The sequence below is a fragment of the Saccostrea echinata genome, unplaced genomic scaffold (genome assembly GCF_033153115.1).
Source record: "Saccostrea echinata isolate AGI-Se365-2 ecotype Australia unplaced genomic scaffold, CSIRO_AGI_Sech_v1 ptg000008l, whole genome shotgun sequence".
In the NCBI taxonomy this organism is placed as follows: domain Eukaryota; kingdom Metazoa; phylum Mollusca; class Bivalvia; order Ostreida; family Ostreidae; genus Saccostrea; species Saccostrea echinata.
Genome location: NW_026889757.1, coordinates 5,738,653 through 5,756,103, shown reverse-complemented (window position 1 = coordinate 5,756,103; position 17,451 = coordinate 5,738,653). Strand labels below are relative to the sequence as shown.

Genomic DNA, 17,451 nt, shown 5'->3' with positions numbered 1-17,451 from the left:
AAATTCTAGTGCACTACTCGTTAATCATACAACACACTCTGTACTCATTAGAATTGCAGTGCTGATGTAACTCCCTCTAACATATCAGTGATTAAAGGAAATGGGACTGACTGTGTTCTCTTAATTGACAAGTCATTTACTTCTTGACCATGAAGACAGAGATTGTAATTCAATGCTTTGAAAAGTTGTAAAGCATTGAGTAAAGTAGCCTTAATTTAATGCTTTTTTGTAGCTTACAATTTGCCTCTAATTTTCAACACTTGAGCCATTGGCCAAGTTTTTGACCAGTATCAAACTTGAAACAATTTCACAAAATATCAAACTGTCAAGGATTTAATAAGATTATGGACTTTTATAAGTATGTAATATATCACCTTTTATTTTGCAGTATGGATGGAGCAGATTTATGCTTTGAGATTGTCAAGAGGGCGTCCATGGGCTTTGTCTACAGTGAAGCTGTATCAAGGTTTGGCCATTGGTTTTCTGTGATTAATAGTAAATTCTCTGACCTGCGTAAATCTGAATTATCTTCTGAAGTGAGAGTTTGTGGATTATAAAATTTTTTTCTGATCATTATATTTTTATATATATAGTTAATATTCTTGGAATTTCAAAAAATGACTTGTTAGCTGACCTTTGACATCATAAGAATTTTGGATATGAAGTATACTGTGGAATCATTAAAATTCGTGGGGGCAAATTTTCGGGGATTGCTTAAATTTTACAGGTTCTTTATAATGTAATTTTGTGTATTCTCTTATACCTACAAAAGAAAATATTACTTTGTAACCATAGCTTATTAATTCATGGAGGATGTTAATTCGAAGATGAGAGACACCCATGAATTCTACGAAAATTGAGCCACCACAAAATCTAATGATTCCACATTAATCAGTGAATTTTTGTGTGAATATTGCCTACTAGAGCTTCTGTATTAAGGATTTGACGGACAACCGTAATGCCCCAAAATATAAAAAAAGATTGCCTTTTATTGATATTAGCTTGTGGTGAAAGAAATTGTCATTTTGTGAAAATATGGAATATTTATATGAAAAATTCAGACGAAACTCTCAATTTTATGTTATTGGATTTTCAGCTCATCTGAGTAATAGGCTCTAGAGCTTTTCTAATTGGGTTGTCTGTTAGTTGCCTAGCTGTTGGTCTTTCTGTATTGTCTGTCTGCTTTTCTATTTTTTTTAAAGGTATTTTTATCAGTTTTATGCATTTTTAATGATGGTGCCCTTTAGTAATCACCCTGTCCATCTGTCTGTCCATTTATACACCAATCAGTCAATTTGTTTGTCAACACTTTTATGTGATGCAGTAAGTGTTTTCACACTCATTTGTGGGAAGGGAAATGTGATAGGGTGAGCACTGTGACAAGGAACTCTTATTGGTTTATTGTGGAAAACAACATTTGATACATGTCCTGCATTTTACTTCAGAAAGAATTATTTTTAAATTGTTTGAGTGTCTTGATTTATTTTCAGCCATTACATGAGACAGATTCTTGATGCCTTAAGATACTGCCATGCCAACAACATTATACACAGAGACCTCAAGCCACACTGTGTGTTATTGGCCAGCAAGGAAAACTCTGCCCCAGTTAAGCTGGGGGGATTTGGGGTGGCTACCCAGCTCCCTGAGTCAGGTTTTATATCTGGAGGTATGCCTCACTGTTTACCTTATGATCTGCATATGCTCCAATGTTTTTTTTTTTAATTTTCTCACATTATATTGTGTTTTGTGAATAGATTATCTGTTTACATGATTACTGTCAAATCACATATTTTTCTATGGTCAGATTTTCGTGTTTTGAGGGAAAAAAAATAGGGCCGTGGGGATTTGATTTCATAAATGAAGAACAACGAATATGAAACCCCACGAAAATTAGTGATTTCACAGTACCTTATTGATGTGAGTTATGAAATTCTTCAAGTGTTAAAGCACAGTAAAAATTATTGCTACAAATTGCATGAGGTGTAATTTATTGAGATTCACTTTTCATAAAAAAAGAAATATTACCTTTGCCTTCCTGAATCTTTATTTAGAAGAAAAATGCACAGATAAGAACTGATGTCATTAATTAGATAATAGTATTTTATAAACATAATTAAATAATTTTTTATACCCAAGTGTGATTTCATGGAGATTAATTTTTTCTTCAAATTTTGAATAAGTAGTGAATATTGATGTTGTGGTATATAATTTCAGGGTAAAACTTCTTGGGGGATTTAATTTTAGTGAAGAATGTTATCCAGAATGTAAAATATAACCCTTAACAAATATTTGTGCTTCAGCAGTATGTTCCTTAGAGAAATTTCATATGTACCCCTATCATTAGATACCTAATACCTATTGTGCCCTGCTGACTTGAATGTTATTTTCAAGAGCAAGATAAAAAAAAAATTAATGCTGTTAAGACACAAAGTTTAAAATATTTTTGTGCTTCTTAAAAAGTGTACATAATACACATGACTTTATGGTAAGCAGAAATGAATTGCATTTGGACTTAATGTCATTGAAGGCATATTATGATCTGTTTAATCAATCTAAATAAAACTTACATCTCAATGATAACTTATGAACTCAACAAGTTGGAGACTTGAGAGTTTGTCAGAGGAAAGGATAAGGTCAATATTTGGTGTAAGGTCAAGGCTTAGTGTCAGGTCAAGGTCATACTTAAAAGGTTAAAGGTCATTTTCAAATTTCCCTCCTTAGGAAAATATATATCTTATATTTCTAAGATGGGGGGGGGGGGGGGCAGGTATTTCAGAAATTCATTTAATTTTATATAATCAAAATATGTGATATCACCAAGAAACTGCATATTATCAAATGATGCCTAAATTAATGACTGTATCGTAGAAAAATATAATGGTACATCATGTAACTATGGAGCTTGTCTGTTGAAAATTCTCTAATTTTTCATGAAGGATAGATGATCATGCATGGCACAATATAACTGTTATGTTCATACTGAATTTTGTCAACTTTCAATGTCTTACCAGAATATATATTATGTATACTGTATGTGTGCTTTTTTTTAGTGAAATTCAAATTTTAGAGACATACACATTATGAACTCATAGCCTATTTATGATTATGGCAAAAATATTAATATACTTATTCATAAATTCATCAATACCTCAGAGAGCATGCTAATTCACAATTACAGTAAGTTGTGTATGACCTACATCGGTGCTAAAAGTAAGTCCACATACAGTACTATCCTTGATCAAAGCCACAGTCACTCCATGATTTCTGGCTCTCTCTACAATATTTGGGGTCATGGCCATGATGTAACATGTTACATGGTGTGACTGGGGCTTTACTGTAACCTCTGTTTTGTCTGTGTATACCAGTGCTAATATACAGTATAACCTGAATGTTGTGCCCCCTCTATTGATGTTGTTTGACTATGACATTACAGATGAGGAAATAGTGCATGGGTTGGAACCTTGGTTTGATCTGAGAAATGATGTAGTTGGTGAGCTCTCTATATATAGCTGTGTGGCAAGTGACCCTGGTAGAAGCTACTAACAAATTACACTGCTTAATAATATCTCACATTAGATGTACAACTAGTACACAGTCACACTGTTAATGTAGGGTTGCAAGATACATCAATATATCATAAACATGGTGCTTTTATTAGTGATCTTTGTTCACTGGGGCTTGTATTTAGATTTTCCAACCATGACGGATAAATTTTCAGCTTCCTAAGTTCAATATGGAAATCACCAGCTTATCTGTGTAGTATGAATTAGACTGAATGGTCCAAATGACCAGGACTAATTGACGAGCATTATTAACTGTTAAGTTGATGTCCATCATATATGTCCAGTAATGATGGACTCTCAATGTCCATCAGTCAATGCAGGCCAGTATAAGCTGAGCAGTAATGGTTAAGTGTCTGATCAGAGCAATATCAATACATAGTGTCTGACCCACTCTGCTTTAGGTGCACTAGTACTCCCAACTGCTTCTCTGCAACAAGCCAGGCAATTTAACTATAAAGGAAGGTGCTCATCACTCTATTTTCCTGTATTTTAATCACAACCCTCCTATTTTCAGATTTCATATATGCAGAAAAAATGACTTTATGAAAGATAATACACTGAAAGTCCTAAATTTTGTCAAGATTAAGAAAGTCAGAATTTGTGATTTGTTGGGGGAAAATAGACCAAGTCTAAAGGTTATGTTTAGTTAAGGTCAATCCAGGTTCCATGCTTATTGTGTCATTGTAGCATATTGTACAAATATATATGTATATATTTGCTTAATCAAAAAGTAAGTCATAGTAGCATATTGTATATTTGCTTAGTCTTAAAGTAAGATAAGTAACAGGTAATAGTTCATTCTTTTGTTTTCCTTTGTTTTTTAGTCAGCCTTTTGTTACTGTGATCACAAATTGCATGTTGCATTGTATATACATGTACCAGCATATGCTTGTATCAATTATGTATAGTGTCTCTTGTGGTTTGACTCTTAATGTTGCTTACATGAATCAACCTTCTATGGAATGGTTATTTATATATCTACATCACTCGATACTCAAAACATGTGTCAAGTATGATGTGACATTAGTATATAACACATACCATGTAACCAGTATGCACAGAAAGGCAATCTGTTTTTAATCAAAGAACCTATTACTTTAATTAAGCATCAACTTTCAGAGGCAATTTAATGTAAATTTAACCCCTTAATACAGATGTCTTACTAGTGCATACAATTTAATTGCTAAATGCCAAATGCAATGCCTTATTGTTTTCCATGATAATTTACTCTCTTCTTCTGTAATCATCAGTTTGGCATACACTGTGTTAACTGTTGCAGATATCTTTTATATACATTATTAGCTCACCTGAGCTGAAAGCTTAAGCTTTTCTGATCACCCGTTGTCCATCGTCCGCCCGTCCATCTATAAACTTTTAACATTTTCAACTTCTTCTAAGAACCACTGGACCAATTTTAACCAAAGTTGGTACAAAGCATCCTTGGATGAAGGGGAGTTTAAATTTTAATATGAAGGGCCAAGACTCATTCCAAGGGGAGATAATGGGGTGGGGTCATTAAAAAATCTTCTTAAGAACTACTTGGCCAGAAAAGCTGAAACTTATGTGTAAGCTTCCTGAGTTAGTGTAAATTATAAATTGTTCAATTCATGGCCCCGGGGCTAGGGTGGGGCCACAATAGGGAATCAAAGTTTTACATTGAAATATATAGGAAAAATCTTTAAAAATCTTCTTTCTAATAACCACTGAGCCAGAAAAGCTGAAATTTATATGGAAGCTTTCTCAGGTAGTATGGCTTCTTCATTGTTAAAATTATGACCCCCAGGGCTAGGATGGGGCCACAATAAGTATTACAAGGGGGAAAATCTGGTGAAGAACAGCAGGGCCAAAGTTACTCAGGTGAGGGTTGTGGCCCATGGGCCTCTTGTATAATTTTGAAATTTCTCCTTTTGGACAGATTTTAACATAATTTTGATTTGTATTTTTTTTAAAGCATTGGTTTAGGGTAATTCTTCTAAGTAATTTTTGCATCAATTAGTTTTTGGTAAATGTGAATTTAGCATTCCTGAGTTATTTCCTGTTGGCAGCCATATTGGAGCTAGGTCAACGTGCTCAGATTCCATCATTATTTAACCAAATTTAACTTGTCATACTGCCCACTGAGCTGTAGAAAATACTGTTTCTGAAGAATACACTTTTGTTAAAGCTTCCCTTAATTCATAATTTTCATAAGGTGTAAAGATTTTCCCCATATGTTCATACAGTTGAACTTCAGTATCTCAAACACCGATATCTCAAATACTATGGATGTGTCAAAGTGATTTGGAAGTCCCAAACACATATTCTTCAAGTATTTTACCCTCGATATCACAAATACTCAGATATCTTGAAGTTTTTTCTTGGTTCCATGGAGTTCAAGATAAAGAGGTTTGACTGTATTAATCGAAGTGGCTATGTAGCTCTGTGAAGAGCTACAGTCTTGAATGATATGATAGCCTAGCTGCTACATAGGAATGAAAAATGTTAATTCATACCTTGCATTCAATAGACTGAGATATCTAGCACAGGTTGACCTCCAACATGGGGAATAACTCAGAGTGAAATATGTCGTACAAAATACTATTAATTCATTCAGCAAAGATATTATTGGGTTCATTTGCTGTGGGATAAAAAATGCTTTTCTACTTTGTTCTGCTGTGCTTCAATTACATATGCTTTTTCAAGGAAGTAGTGATATTGAGATTGAAAGATTCATGTGTTTATATATGTTGAGTGATACAAACATGAGTGAAAATGGGTTGTTTAAAAATTAAAAAATCACTTATTTTATTCTAAGTTACAACCTACCTGTAACAAACAATCATCTTTTAATTTTTTTTAAGATTCAGTAACAAAGTAGAATGTCTACCTTGATTTATTAAATGTCTTCTTTTTTTTGTGCATTTGATAAATTGATAAATTTTTGCATACACTTTAATATAATATATATAAATTAGAACCACACTTTGTAAGAAATCTAGGTTTTTTTGTTTTTTTCTTTATTATCAAGAGGCTTCCATAGATGATATACAATTTCAAAGCTGTATTAAATATTTACCACATTTTGACAGGTCGCATTGGTACACCCCAGTACATGGCCCCAGAGGTAGTTAAGAGAGAGCCCTATGGTAAACCAGTGGATGTGTGGGGCTGTGGAGTCATGTTATTTACCCTCCTAGGAGGTCATCCACCTTTTGTCGGGACCAAAGACCACTTGTTTGAACAAATTGTTAAAGGCAGCTACCATGTAGGTGAACAGAGATACTCTGTTTAATATGTAGTGCTGAAGTTTTGATTTTAGCTTTCATGCCAAAACGGTTATATTTGTGGTGTAGTGTATGCAGCTTACACTGCACCACTGGTTACCGGTATCTTCTAAGGCAGTACATCTCTCTATAGTCATGTGTTATAATTATTGTGGTGTACTATAAAGACTTCATCTCCACGGCAGTCTTTTATTTAGCTTCCTGTCTGTCTCGTTTGACATCTGAAATGTGACATAAATTTTAATTAAGAGACATACTTTACCATTCTTCATAGTCAACAGAATGCCAAAATGCCAATGAAAATTTTCTGTCACCAGAGGCATATCATTTGACAGGTTTCCCACAAACACAGTTTTTATGCCCCCATAATCGAAGATTCTTGGGCATATAGTTTTTGGTCTGTCCATCCGTCTGTCTGTCTCTTTGTTTGTTAATGCTTTTTGTCCACAAATACTTTAACCTGGCTCTTTTGAATAGTGGATGCTTGAGCTTTCATATTTCACATGTGTATTCCTTGTGACAAGACCTTTCTTTGGGTACCAAAAGATTTGACCTCTTGACCTTGGAATTTGACCTACTTTTGCAAAAATTTACCAAACTTTAACCTTGTCCATAACTTTGAACAGTTGGAGCTAGGGCTTTTATATTTCACATGTATATTCCATGTGTCCAGACCTTACCTAGGGTACCAACATTTTTAGCTCTTCTGAGCCAAAGGCTCAAAGAGCTAATGCTATGGCCATTTGTGCGGTGTGCGGTGTGCGTAAACTTTTTAGAATATGGGCCATAACTCAAGAACCCTTTGGCCAATTATTGTCAAATTTGTCACAGAGTATCCTTGGCCCAAGGGCTCCCTTTTATACTAAAACTGGGGTTGTGACCCTTTAACAAGGGGAGATAATTAGGAAAATAGAAACAAAAGTACTGGTTGCTAAAAAATCTTCTTCTCAAGAACCACTGGGCAGATTATCACCAAACTTACACAAAAGGATGAGGATATGTTGTAGATTAAAATTTGCACGGGGATTTACCCTGGGGCAAAGGGCGTGGTCTCAAGGCCACTTCAAAGTTGACCAAAAATTACATTTTATTAAAATGTTGATATTTTGCTTACTATAAGGACTAGGATCATCAAATCTTGTCAGTTGGTGCATCTAAGGACCTCATATCATGTTGACTCAAAAGTAGGTCACGGTGACCTTTTTAAATTTTGCGGCCATTCTTTTTCAAAATGATTTAGAGGCATATTTTGAACAATTTAAGGCCTATGATCATCAAACTTTGTCAGTTGATGCATCTTGGGTCCTCAAAGTACGTCAACTAAAAAGTAGGTCACCTTGACCTACTTTTTGAATTTAATGGCTAATCTTTTTTAAAACAATTAAGGTCATTAATTCGAATACGGGGAGGCTTAGAATCATTAAATCTTGTAAGATGATGCATCTTGGGGCCAAAAAACATAATTATTAAAAAGTAGGTCACAGTGACCTACTTTTTGAACTTTGCAGGCATTCGATTTCAAAGCATTTTAGAGGCATAATTTGGACATTTTAAGTCCTATGATCATAAAACTTTGTAAGTTGATGCATCTTGGGTCCTCAAAAAAGGTCAAGTGAAAAGTAGGTCACCGTGACCTACTTTTCAATTTATATGACTATAATTAAATATTTCAGGTACTAATTGGCTTAGAATCATCAAACTTTGTCATTTGATGCATCTTGGGTCTTCGGGGAAGGTCGACTAAAAAGTAGGTCACAGTGACCTACTTTTGAAAATTTATGGCGTTAATTAAATATTTCGGGTACTAATTGGCTTAGAATCATCAAACTTTGTCAGTTGATGCATCTTGGGTCTTCAGAGTAGATCGACTAAAAAGTAGGTCACCATGACCTACTTTTGAAAATTTATGGCTTTAATTAAATATTTCGGGTACTAATTGGCTTAGAATCATCAAACTTTGTCAGTTGATGCGTCATGGGTCTTCGGAGTAGGTCGACTAAAAAGTAGGTCACCGTGACCTACTTTCGGAAAATTTATGGCTTTAATAAAATATTTCGGGTACTAATTGGCTTAGAATCATAAAACTTTGTCAGTTTATGCGTCATGGGTCCTCGGAGTACAACAACTGAAAAGTAGGTCACGGTGACCTACTTTTGAAAATTTATGGCTTTAATCAAATATTTCAGGTACTAATTGGCTTAGAATCATTAAACTTTGTCAGTTGATGCATCTTGGGCCCTCGGAGTACAACAACTGAAAAGTAGGTCACGGTGACCTACTTTTGAAATTTTATGGCTGTATTTAATATTTTCAGGAATTATTTGGCTTAGAATCGTCAAAATTTGTCAGTTGATGCATCTTTGGTCCTCGGAGTAGGTTGACTGAAAAGTAGGTCACTGTGACCTACTTTTGAAAATTTATGGCTGTAATTAAATATTTTGGGTACTTATTGGCTAGAATCATCAAACTTTGTCAGTCGATGTATCTTTGGTCCTCGGAGTACAGCAACTGAAAAGTAGGTCATGGTGACCTACTTTTGAAAATTTATGGCTTTAATTAAATATTACAGGTACTAATTGGCTTAGAATCATCAAACTTTGTCAGTTGATGCATCTTGGGTCCTTGGAGTAAAACAATTGAAAAGTAGGTTACTTTGACCTACTTATAAAATTTTATGATTATAATTTTAAAAAATATTTTAGGTATTAATTGGCTTAGAGTCATCAAACTTAGTTGATGGGTCCTCAGAGAATGACAAGTGATAAGTAGGTCACCTTGAGCAAATCTCCGGTACTAATTGGCTTAGAATCATCTTGGGTTCTCAGAGTGTGAATTGGAATTTCAAGGGTTTATGTAAATATACAGGATACTTCGAGGCTTCAAATAGAAGTGATAGGTTGTACAGTTAATCAGAAGAGCGATTCAAGGCCCATGGGCCTCTTGTTTCCTTTTCAACCTTGACCTTGGAACTTGACTTACTTTTGAAAAACTTTAACCTTGGCCATAACTTTTGAAGGTATGTGCTACATGTAGGACTTTCATATATCATATGTATATTTTTTTTTTTTACCTCATGACCTTGATCTTGGAGTTTGATGTACATTTGAGAAAAATTTAACCTTGCCTATAACTTTTGAGTGGTTGCTGCTAGGACTTTCATACATGTATTTCACTTATGCCTTCCTTGTGACAAGATCTTTCCTATGGTACCATTATTTTTAGCTCACCTGAGCTGAAAGCTCAAGTGAGCTTTTCTGATCACCTGTTGTCCGTCCGTCTGTCTGTCCGTTCGTCTGTCCATCTGTCCGTCCTTCTGTAAACTTTTCACATTTTCGACTTCTTCTCAAAAATCACTGGGCCAATTTTAACCAAACTTGGTACAAAGCAACCTTGGGTGAAGGGGAGTTTAATTTGTTAAAATGAAGGGCCAAGTCCCCTTCAAAGGGGAGATAATCAAGAAAATACAAAAATTGGGTGGGGTCATTAAAAAATCTTCTTCTCAAGAACCACTGGGCCAGAAAAGCTGAAACTTATCTGGAAGCATCCTAAGGTAGTGTAGATTCTAAATTGTTCAAATCATGACCCCCGGGGGAAGGGCGGGGCCACAATAGGGAATCCAAGTTTTACATTGAAATATGTAGTAAAAATCTTTAAAAATCTTCTTCTCAAGAACCACTGGGCCAGAAAAGCTGAAACTTACTTGGAAGCATGCTGGGGTAGTGTAGATTCTAAATTGTTCAAATCATGACCCCCGGGGGTAGGACAGGGCCACAATAGGGAATCCAAGTTTTACCTTGAAATATATAGGAAAAATCTTTAAAAATCTTCTTCTCAAGAACCACTGGGCCAGAAAAGCTGAAACTTATGTGGAAGCATGCTGGGATAGTGTAGATTCTAAATTGTTCAAATCATGACCCCCAGGGGTAGGGCGGGGCCACAATAGGGAATCCAAGTTTTACATTGAAATATATAGGAAAAATCTTTAAAAATCTTCTTCTCAAGAACCACTGGGCCAGAAAAGCTGAAACTTATATGGAAGCATGCTGGGGTAGTGTAGATTCTAAATTGTTCAAATCATGACCCCGGGGGTAGGGCAGGGCCACAATAGGGAATCCAAGTTTTACCTTGAAATATATAGGAAAAATCTTTAAAAATCTTCTTCTCAAGAACCACTGGGCCAGAAAAGCTGAAACTTATGTGGAAGCATGCTGGGATAGTGTAGATTCTAAATTGTTCAAATCATGACCCCCAGGGGTAGGGCGGGGCCACAATAGGGAATCCAAGTTTTACATTGAAATATATAGGAAAAATCTTAAAAAATCTTCTTCTCAAGAACCACTGGGCCAGATAAGCTGAAACTTACTTGGAAGCATCCTGGGGTAGTGTAGATTCCAATTGTTCAAATCATGACCCCTGGGGATAGGGCGGGGCCACAATAAGTACTACAGGGGGGGGGGGAGAGAAATCAGGTGAAAAACAGCAAGGCCAAAGTTACTCAGGTGAGCGCTGTGGCCCATGGGCCTCTTGTTTTTTGTCCTTTGATTGACCTTGAAATATGACTTTCTTTTTGAAAAAAAACTTTAACCTTGGCTATATTTTCTGAATGGTTGATACTAGGGCTATTGTATTTCACATGTGTATTCCTTGTGACAAGACCTTTCTTGGGGTATCTACATTTTTGAACTCTTAACAATGACCTTGGAGTTTGACCAACATTTGATAAAGTTTAACCTTGGCCTTGAGCAGCCACATGGGAGCATAAGTGTTTCACAAACACATCTTGTTTAGTGTAGGATTTGATTTACAGGGTAGGAATGTATTCTTTTACAGATGAAGAAACAATGGCTCAATATTTCTAACTATGCAAAAGATTTAGTCAGTCAGATGTTGGAAGTGGATCCAGAGAAACGCATCACTGTGGAGGAAGCATTACAGCATCCATGGATCAAGGTATTTTATAACACATTTGTAATCCAGCAATCAATAGTGTCAATAGCTGATTGTCAACATTTTGTGTTGGGTGTTTGGGGAGGGGGTACAACAAGAGGTTTCATTTGCAATGAATATTGTATACAAGCTATATAACACTTGTAAATGATTTTTCCATGCTTTAAATTCACCCAGACACAGTTTTGTTTAAGAGATAATGCTATCCTATTTAAATTTGCCCTGTTTTAAATTTCCCTTATTCAGTCATTTTTAATTACAAGGTAACTTGGATCTAGGCTGAGCTCTGTGACTCATGGGCTTTTTATATTTTGTTTGCTTTTTAGTGGTTCATTCATTTGTATATAAATCTACCTAGCTTGATAATTTTCATCCCTTTTCCTTAATTCTTGGTTTAAAGCTAACCCTTTGAGTGAATGGGTTGTGTGAAATATCAATATTCACCCGTGTATCTTTTTCATTAATCTGCCAAAAGTGCATCATCATTAATTAGAAATGTGCATGAGAATGTATAGTAACAAGTAAGAATTAAGGCAAAAAAAAAGCCCAACCCAGTTGTGGTTAAAACTTGAAGCATATTTTATGCTCTTTGTAGTGTTGCAACATCAGCTGATAGTCTCGATCTCTGAGAACCTTGAATACTACAGTATATGTAAATTGAATGACAAACATTGCTTGAACATTAATGCTGTGCTTCCATGTAATATGTCAGAAGTTTTTGAAAATGGATGATTGTACAAGGACAGTGGGGGTTCTTAAGATATATCTGAGATTTGACTTCCTTTTTAGGAGAGAGGAAAAATCCCCAAAGTTCACCTACAGGAGACGGTGGAGGAACTGAAAAAATTCAATTCTAGGAGGAAATTGAAGGTAATTCAGGAACAAATTGTGTTAGAAAGGATTGATATCAATAAGTTAGTGAGCTCTGCTTTCTGTGAAAGATTTGTAATCATGTGGGCATTGTAATTTCTAATGTGAAAAAATTACCAGTACCTTGAATATGTTTATTTCTCAGAATCATTTAAAGAGCAATTAACCCTTAGAATTTAAAAATTAGAAAGAACATGGCTAAGAATACACATGTACTAGACAAATAAGCTTTGCATAGGAACAGAGGCAGGGGAGAAGTAGTCATTACATGCTTTCCCAGACCACACAGCAGATGAAATTTGATTACCATGGCAATGATTGTCAACTTCTATGGTAACCAAATGTAGAGATGCTTGATTACTCTTTGATTGGAAAGATGTTCTGCAGAAAATGTCATCATATGGTTAGATAAGCCATTAAGAAATCATTAAAAAGGTCAAGGCCATAAAGTTGTTCATTAAGTCCTCAGATCAAGAAATTATGTGTCAAGGAGCCCACCCATTTTGATTAAGCTTAAAGTGTAAATAGTCTTTTTTTGTTGTTGACTTGGCACTAAGAATCTTTGCTAATATGTTACAAGCTTCAATAAAAAAAATGATAGTGTTTTTATGCCCTGCTATGAATATGGCCGGGGCATATACCGGTAATGTTTGTCATGTCCATTCTTCCATCTGTCACACTTTGCGTTTAGTTCATTTTCAAAGAACTTTTAAAGATATTTTAACAAATTTATATGCTGATACATAATGATGAGAACTATTCGACTGCATCACCATCTTTTACTTTGACCTTTCATTTGACCTTGACCTCACTTTTTTTATATTTGTCTCTGTTCCAAAGAAAATATTCAAGATATTTTTATCAAACTTCATGTACAGAATATATATAATGATTAGAGCTATTCAACTGCATCAACATTATTTGACAATGACCTTTCCTTTAATCTTGACATCACTTTTCTTAGCATTGTGTTTAGCTCAGTTTCAAAGAAACTATTCAAGATATTTTTATCAAACTTCATATGCTGATACATATTGCTGAGAGCTATTCAAATGCATCGATATTTTTTACGTTGACCTTTCCTTTGATCTTGGCCTCACTTTTCTTTATTTTGTGTTTAGCTCAGTTTCAAAGAAATTATTTAAGATATATTTTTTCAAACTTCATATGCTGATACATAATAGTGAGAGCTATTCAACTACATGAAAAATTTTTGACTTTGACCTTCCTTTTGACCTCACTTTTAACGAATTTGCAATTAGTTCATTTTCAAAAAAAAAATCAAGATATTTTTATCGAACTTCATATGCTGATCTTGGTGATTGCTTTTGAACTGCGTCAAATTGTTTTTACCTTAACTTGTTCCTAACCTCACTATTCATAAATTTCCATTTAGCTCAGTTTCAAAGAAACTGTTCAAGATATTTTTATGTAAGCTTATGCAATGGTACATAATTTGGTGAGAATTTATCAACTGTGTCCAATTTTTTTTTTACCTTGACCTTCCCAGTGACCTTTGACTTTACTATTTATTGTGTATAATAAACTATTCAAGATATTTTCATCAAACTTAATACACTAATACAAATTTTCATGTTGTATTATTTATGAGCCCTTGGCTAGGCATTCATGTCCTGTGTACATATTTCTAGTTTTCTTTTTGACTGGTGAATAAGTTTTTGCTAACTCTCATATTTGCTTCTCTAAGCTAACAAAATTTTGCATTAAAAAAGTATAAAATATGATTCAGACATATTCAAGTAATCTTATTTTCAAAAACCATTTCTTAGGGTGCAATAATGGCAGCTGTGTCAAGTTCAAAGTGGAACACATTTTATAATGACCCAGTTGTTCCGGACTTGAGTGAAGAAGAGGTCACTTCTGCTGGTGAGTTAGCTCCCTTCTTTTTCCAATAAACAATACCTAGTGAAATAGTGGAATGGGTTAAAAAAAACTTACTTGCCATATCAATACAAAGTAAAACAGAAATTCAATTTTTGTGAAGTTATTTTTCAATTTAGAACTGGGATTTCCGTGATGATGTACATCAAATAAAATTGATAAATATTATTTTTGATTGCCTAAGATATAATTTGTCTTCGTCATTTATGCAAATTATCACACAAGCCAAAAAATCTGACAGTTATTCCTTATATTTACATGATTCTGTAAATTAAAAGAGCTCAATCCAAGCTCTGCTACTTCTCTTTCTCTCATGCCCTGCACATGATTTTTTTAACCAGGCCTATCGATGAAACAAAAGCTTTATGTAGAAGTCAAATTATTTATTATTTGTAATTCTATCTCGGACAAAGAAATCTGAATATGTAAATATTTTTATCTAAGCATTGAATCGCTATACCTGTGTATTGCTGTATAAGATGATGAAGAGGGTTTCTTTTTTACACAAGGAGCTGTGTCTCAGGTACTGGACTCCCTGGAGGAGATGCAGTGTCTAACAGATTATACCGGCGAGGAAAAAGACCTCATCGAAAAAGTCTTCCAGGATACCAAACTGCATGCTCTGTTGTTGGTGAGTACAAAGAAGTTTAAACTGAATTGGAGACAGGAATAAACTCTGGGATTGTAGAGAGATTTATTTAAGAAGCTATGCCTAACTAACCCAACCCAGGGTTAGGGTTAGAATGTCTTCTGATAATGAGAGGGCTCTGCTAGAATTTGTTATACTTGTCTTCAAAATTCTACAATTTTGCACTTCTTGGTGAAAGATTTAGTATTACCAGTAGTCTTCACTAGTTTTAACAAAGATTTTGTATATGACAAGGGAGACAACTCAAAAAGAAATATTAAAAAGGCTTTTTGGTATCTATATTTAAAAAATTTACCAAGGCATATAAAACATTTACCTGGAGGATTTAATTTTGAATTCTATCCTCTTAACTCATTTCTTGTGCCCCAGGGCACTGGCTTCCATGTTAAATTTTTTGGCTGGAGTGTGCAGACATTTTTGCAGTCAGGGATGCAGGGAGCAAGCTGAAGGCATAGTTTCATCAATTGCAACTTTTCATGATTTTCCAATGAGCTTTTTTACTGACTTTTCCAGAAAGATCTTGAGAAGAGGGAATTAGAGATTTATTTTATTAGTTAGCAGAAAAACCAACCAGACTGATGAGGCAACAATAATGAGTTGGCAGACCACATATTCGAATTGCATAAGCTTCTGAAAAAACAAAACTGTGTTTCAATGATTAAATGAAACTTTGGAGAGAAAAGAAGGTTAATTGCTCCTAATAAGCTGAATTTGGTGCTGAAAATGAGTGAGAAATTTGGATGAACCAGTATTCTTTAATAAATTTACAAAGACACAAAGGTCAGATTATATTCAACTCTTTTAGAGGAGGGTATATAGTATATAAATCTTTGCTGGACCTATTTCCTTTAGCACAAAAGTGCTTTGATTTTAATATATTATAAAGCGATATAACTCAGTTGTTAGAAACTGCCACTCCCCCCTATTTTTTTTACTATATGTAAATTATATATAAAAAAAATAATGGTTTACATGTTGCATCTGCTGTGACCATGGCCATGAGATTAATATTGCTGTAAGGTTAATTTAATCCAGTTGAATGAACAATAAAAGGGACAGAAATGGGCTACAGTAGTAAGTAGTATGAACATTTTGGTTTGACGATTTGAAAGTCACTGTGAAAAAATCCTAGGTAAACATTTTGTTATTTATATTTTTCTCCTTCTGGGACATTGTCACAGAAAAGGCTATCAATTTTGTGTATCAATCACAAAATCGTGAAATTTCATAGAAATAAACAGCAAAACAAGATCATCAGATTCTAAGTCCATATTGTTGGTTAATATATGTTATTTTAATATTCTTTTTTTATACAAACAGTGCCAAATAAAATGTCAGACTGGTGTACAAATTCTGGCTTACTGTATTTGATGTCAGTAAAATAAGTTGGGTACCAAATTTGTATTTTTCTTAACTTAAAAATTAAATGTAAAAGTTGCTAATAAAAAAGATATAAGTAAATCACATTACAACTATCTGTCTTCATTTCATGCAATTCTGCACTAGACAAGGGCTGAATTCTTTTATGGGGTGAACAAATTATGTGAAAACTAAGTTTTTTAAACATATTTTAAAATAGTCTTTGGGGCATGTTGAATTTTTGTGCTGTGTTATAAGAGCTTCCACTTCATTTTCAAGCACCTGCTCGACTTCCACCAAAACAAAGCTGGATGGCTATGTATTTTTGGATACTAAAACATCTAAAGCATTTAACATGATATGAATGAAAATAAACCCAGAGGTATTTTATCTTCTTATAATAATTATAAAGTTGCACATTGTGTAAGATTATATATAGAAAAAATTATACTGCATGGTGTTCAACCTGCATTAGTTGTATTCATGCACTTAAATTTACATAAAGATTCATCACATATGGATGAAAATGATTTGAAGATGCAGTAAATCAAAAGAAATAAAAAGTATGCGTAGAAATCATATTTGCCAAATTAACTTGTGAAGAGGTAGTGCTGTAAAGAGTAGCCTCGCTTTGTCTGTGAACCGTCAGATCTTTTTACATCTATTGATTTGTGGGTGGTATATTGGGCTAAGAATAAGAAATACTAGATACAGCTGATATAGGATAACTAGACACTTCTGGCAACAACTGATGAATCTGACATTTTCCTTCAAGATTTGTATATCACTTGTGTCTGATTATCAAATGCTTTGAAAAATAAATGTGATTTAATGGTAATTTTAGAAAACCTTGATAAAGATACTAGAGCCTTTTCTGCCTATGAGTGCATGAGAAGTG

The 17,451-nt window shown here is 34.3% G+C and overlaps 1 protein-coding gene across 5 annotated transcripts in view; it reads left to right on the top strand.

Moving 5' to 3' along the window:
* LOC133180976 (peripheral plasma membrane protein CASK-like) overlaps positions 1 to 17,451 on the top strand; it is a 91,828-nt gene that overhangs the window by 38,980 nt on the left and 35,397 nt on the right. For 2 of the 5 annotated variants that reach the window (XM_061315461.1, XM_061315465.1), the window contains 8 exons: positions 389 to 466; positions 1,491 to 1,666; positions 3,434 to 3,490; positions 6,632 to 6,807; positions 11,657 to 11,776; positions 12,563 to 12,643; positions 14,434 to 14,530; positions 15,055 to 15,176. In XM_061315461.1, the coding sequence (XP_061171445.1) occupies positions 389 to 466; positions 1,491 to 1,666; positions 3,434 to 3,490; positions 6,632 to 6,807; positions 11,657 to 11,776; positions 12,563 to 12,643; positions 14,434 to 14,530; positions 15,055 to 15,176 (907 nt within the window). The remainder of the gene's footprint in view (positions 1 to 388; positions 467 to 1,490; positions 1,667 to 3,433; positions 3,491 to 6,631; positions 6,808 to 11,656; positions 11,777 to 12,562; positions 12,644 to 14,433; positions 14,531 to 15,054; positions 15,177 to 17,451) is intronic. The other 3 variants (XM_061315462.1, XM_061315464.1, XM_061315463.1) reach the window with 3 other exon arrangements.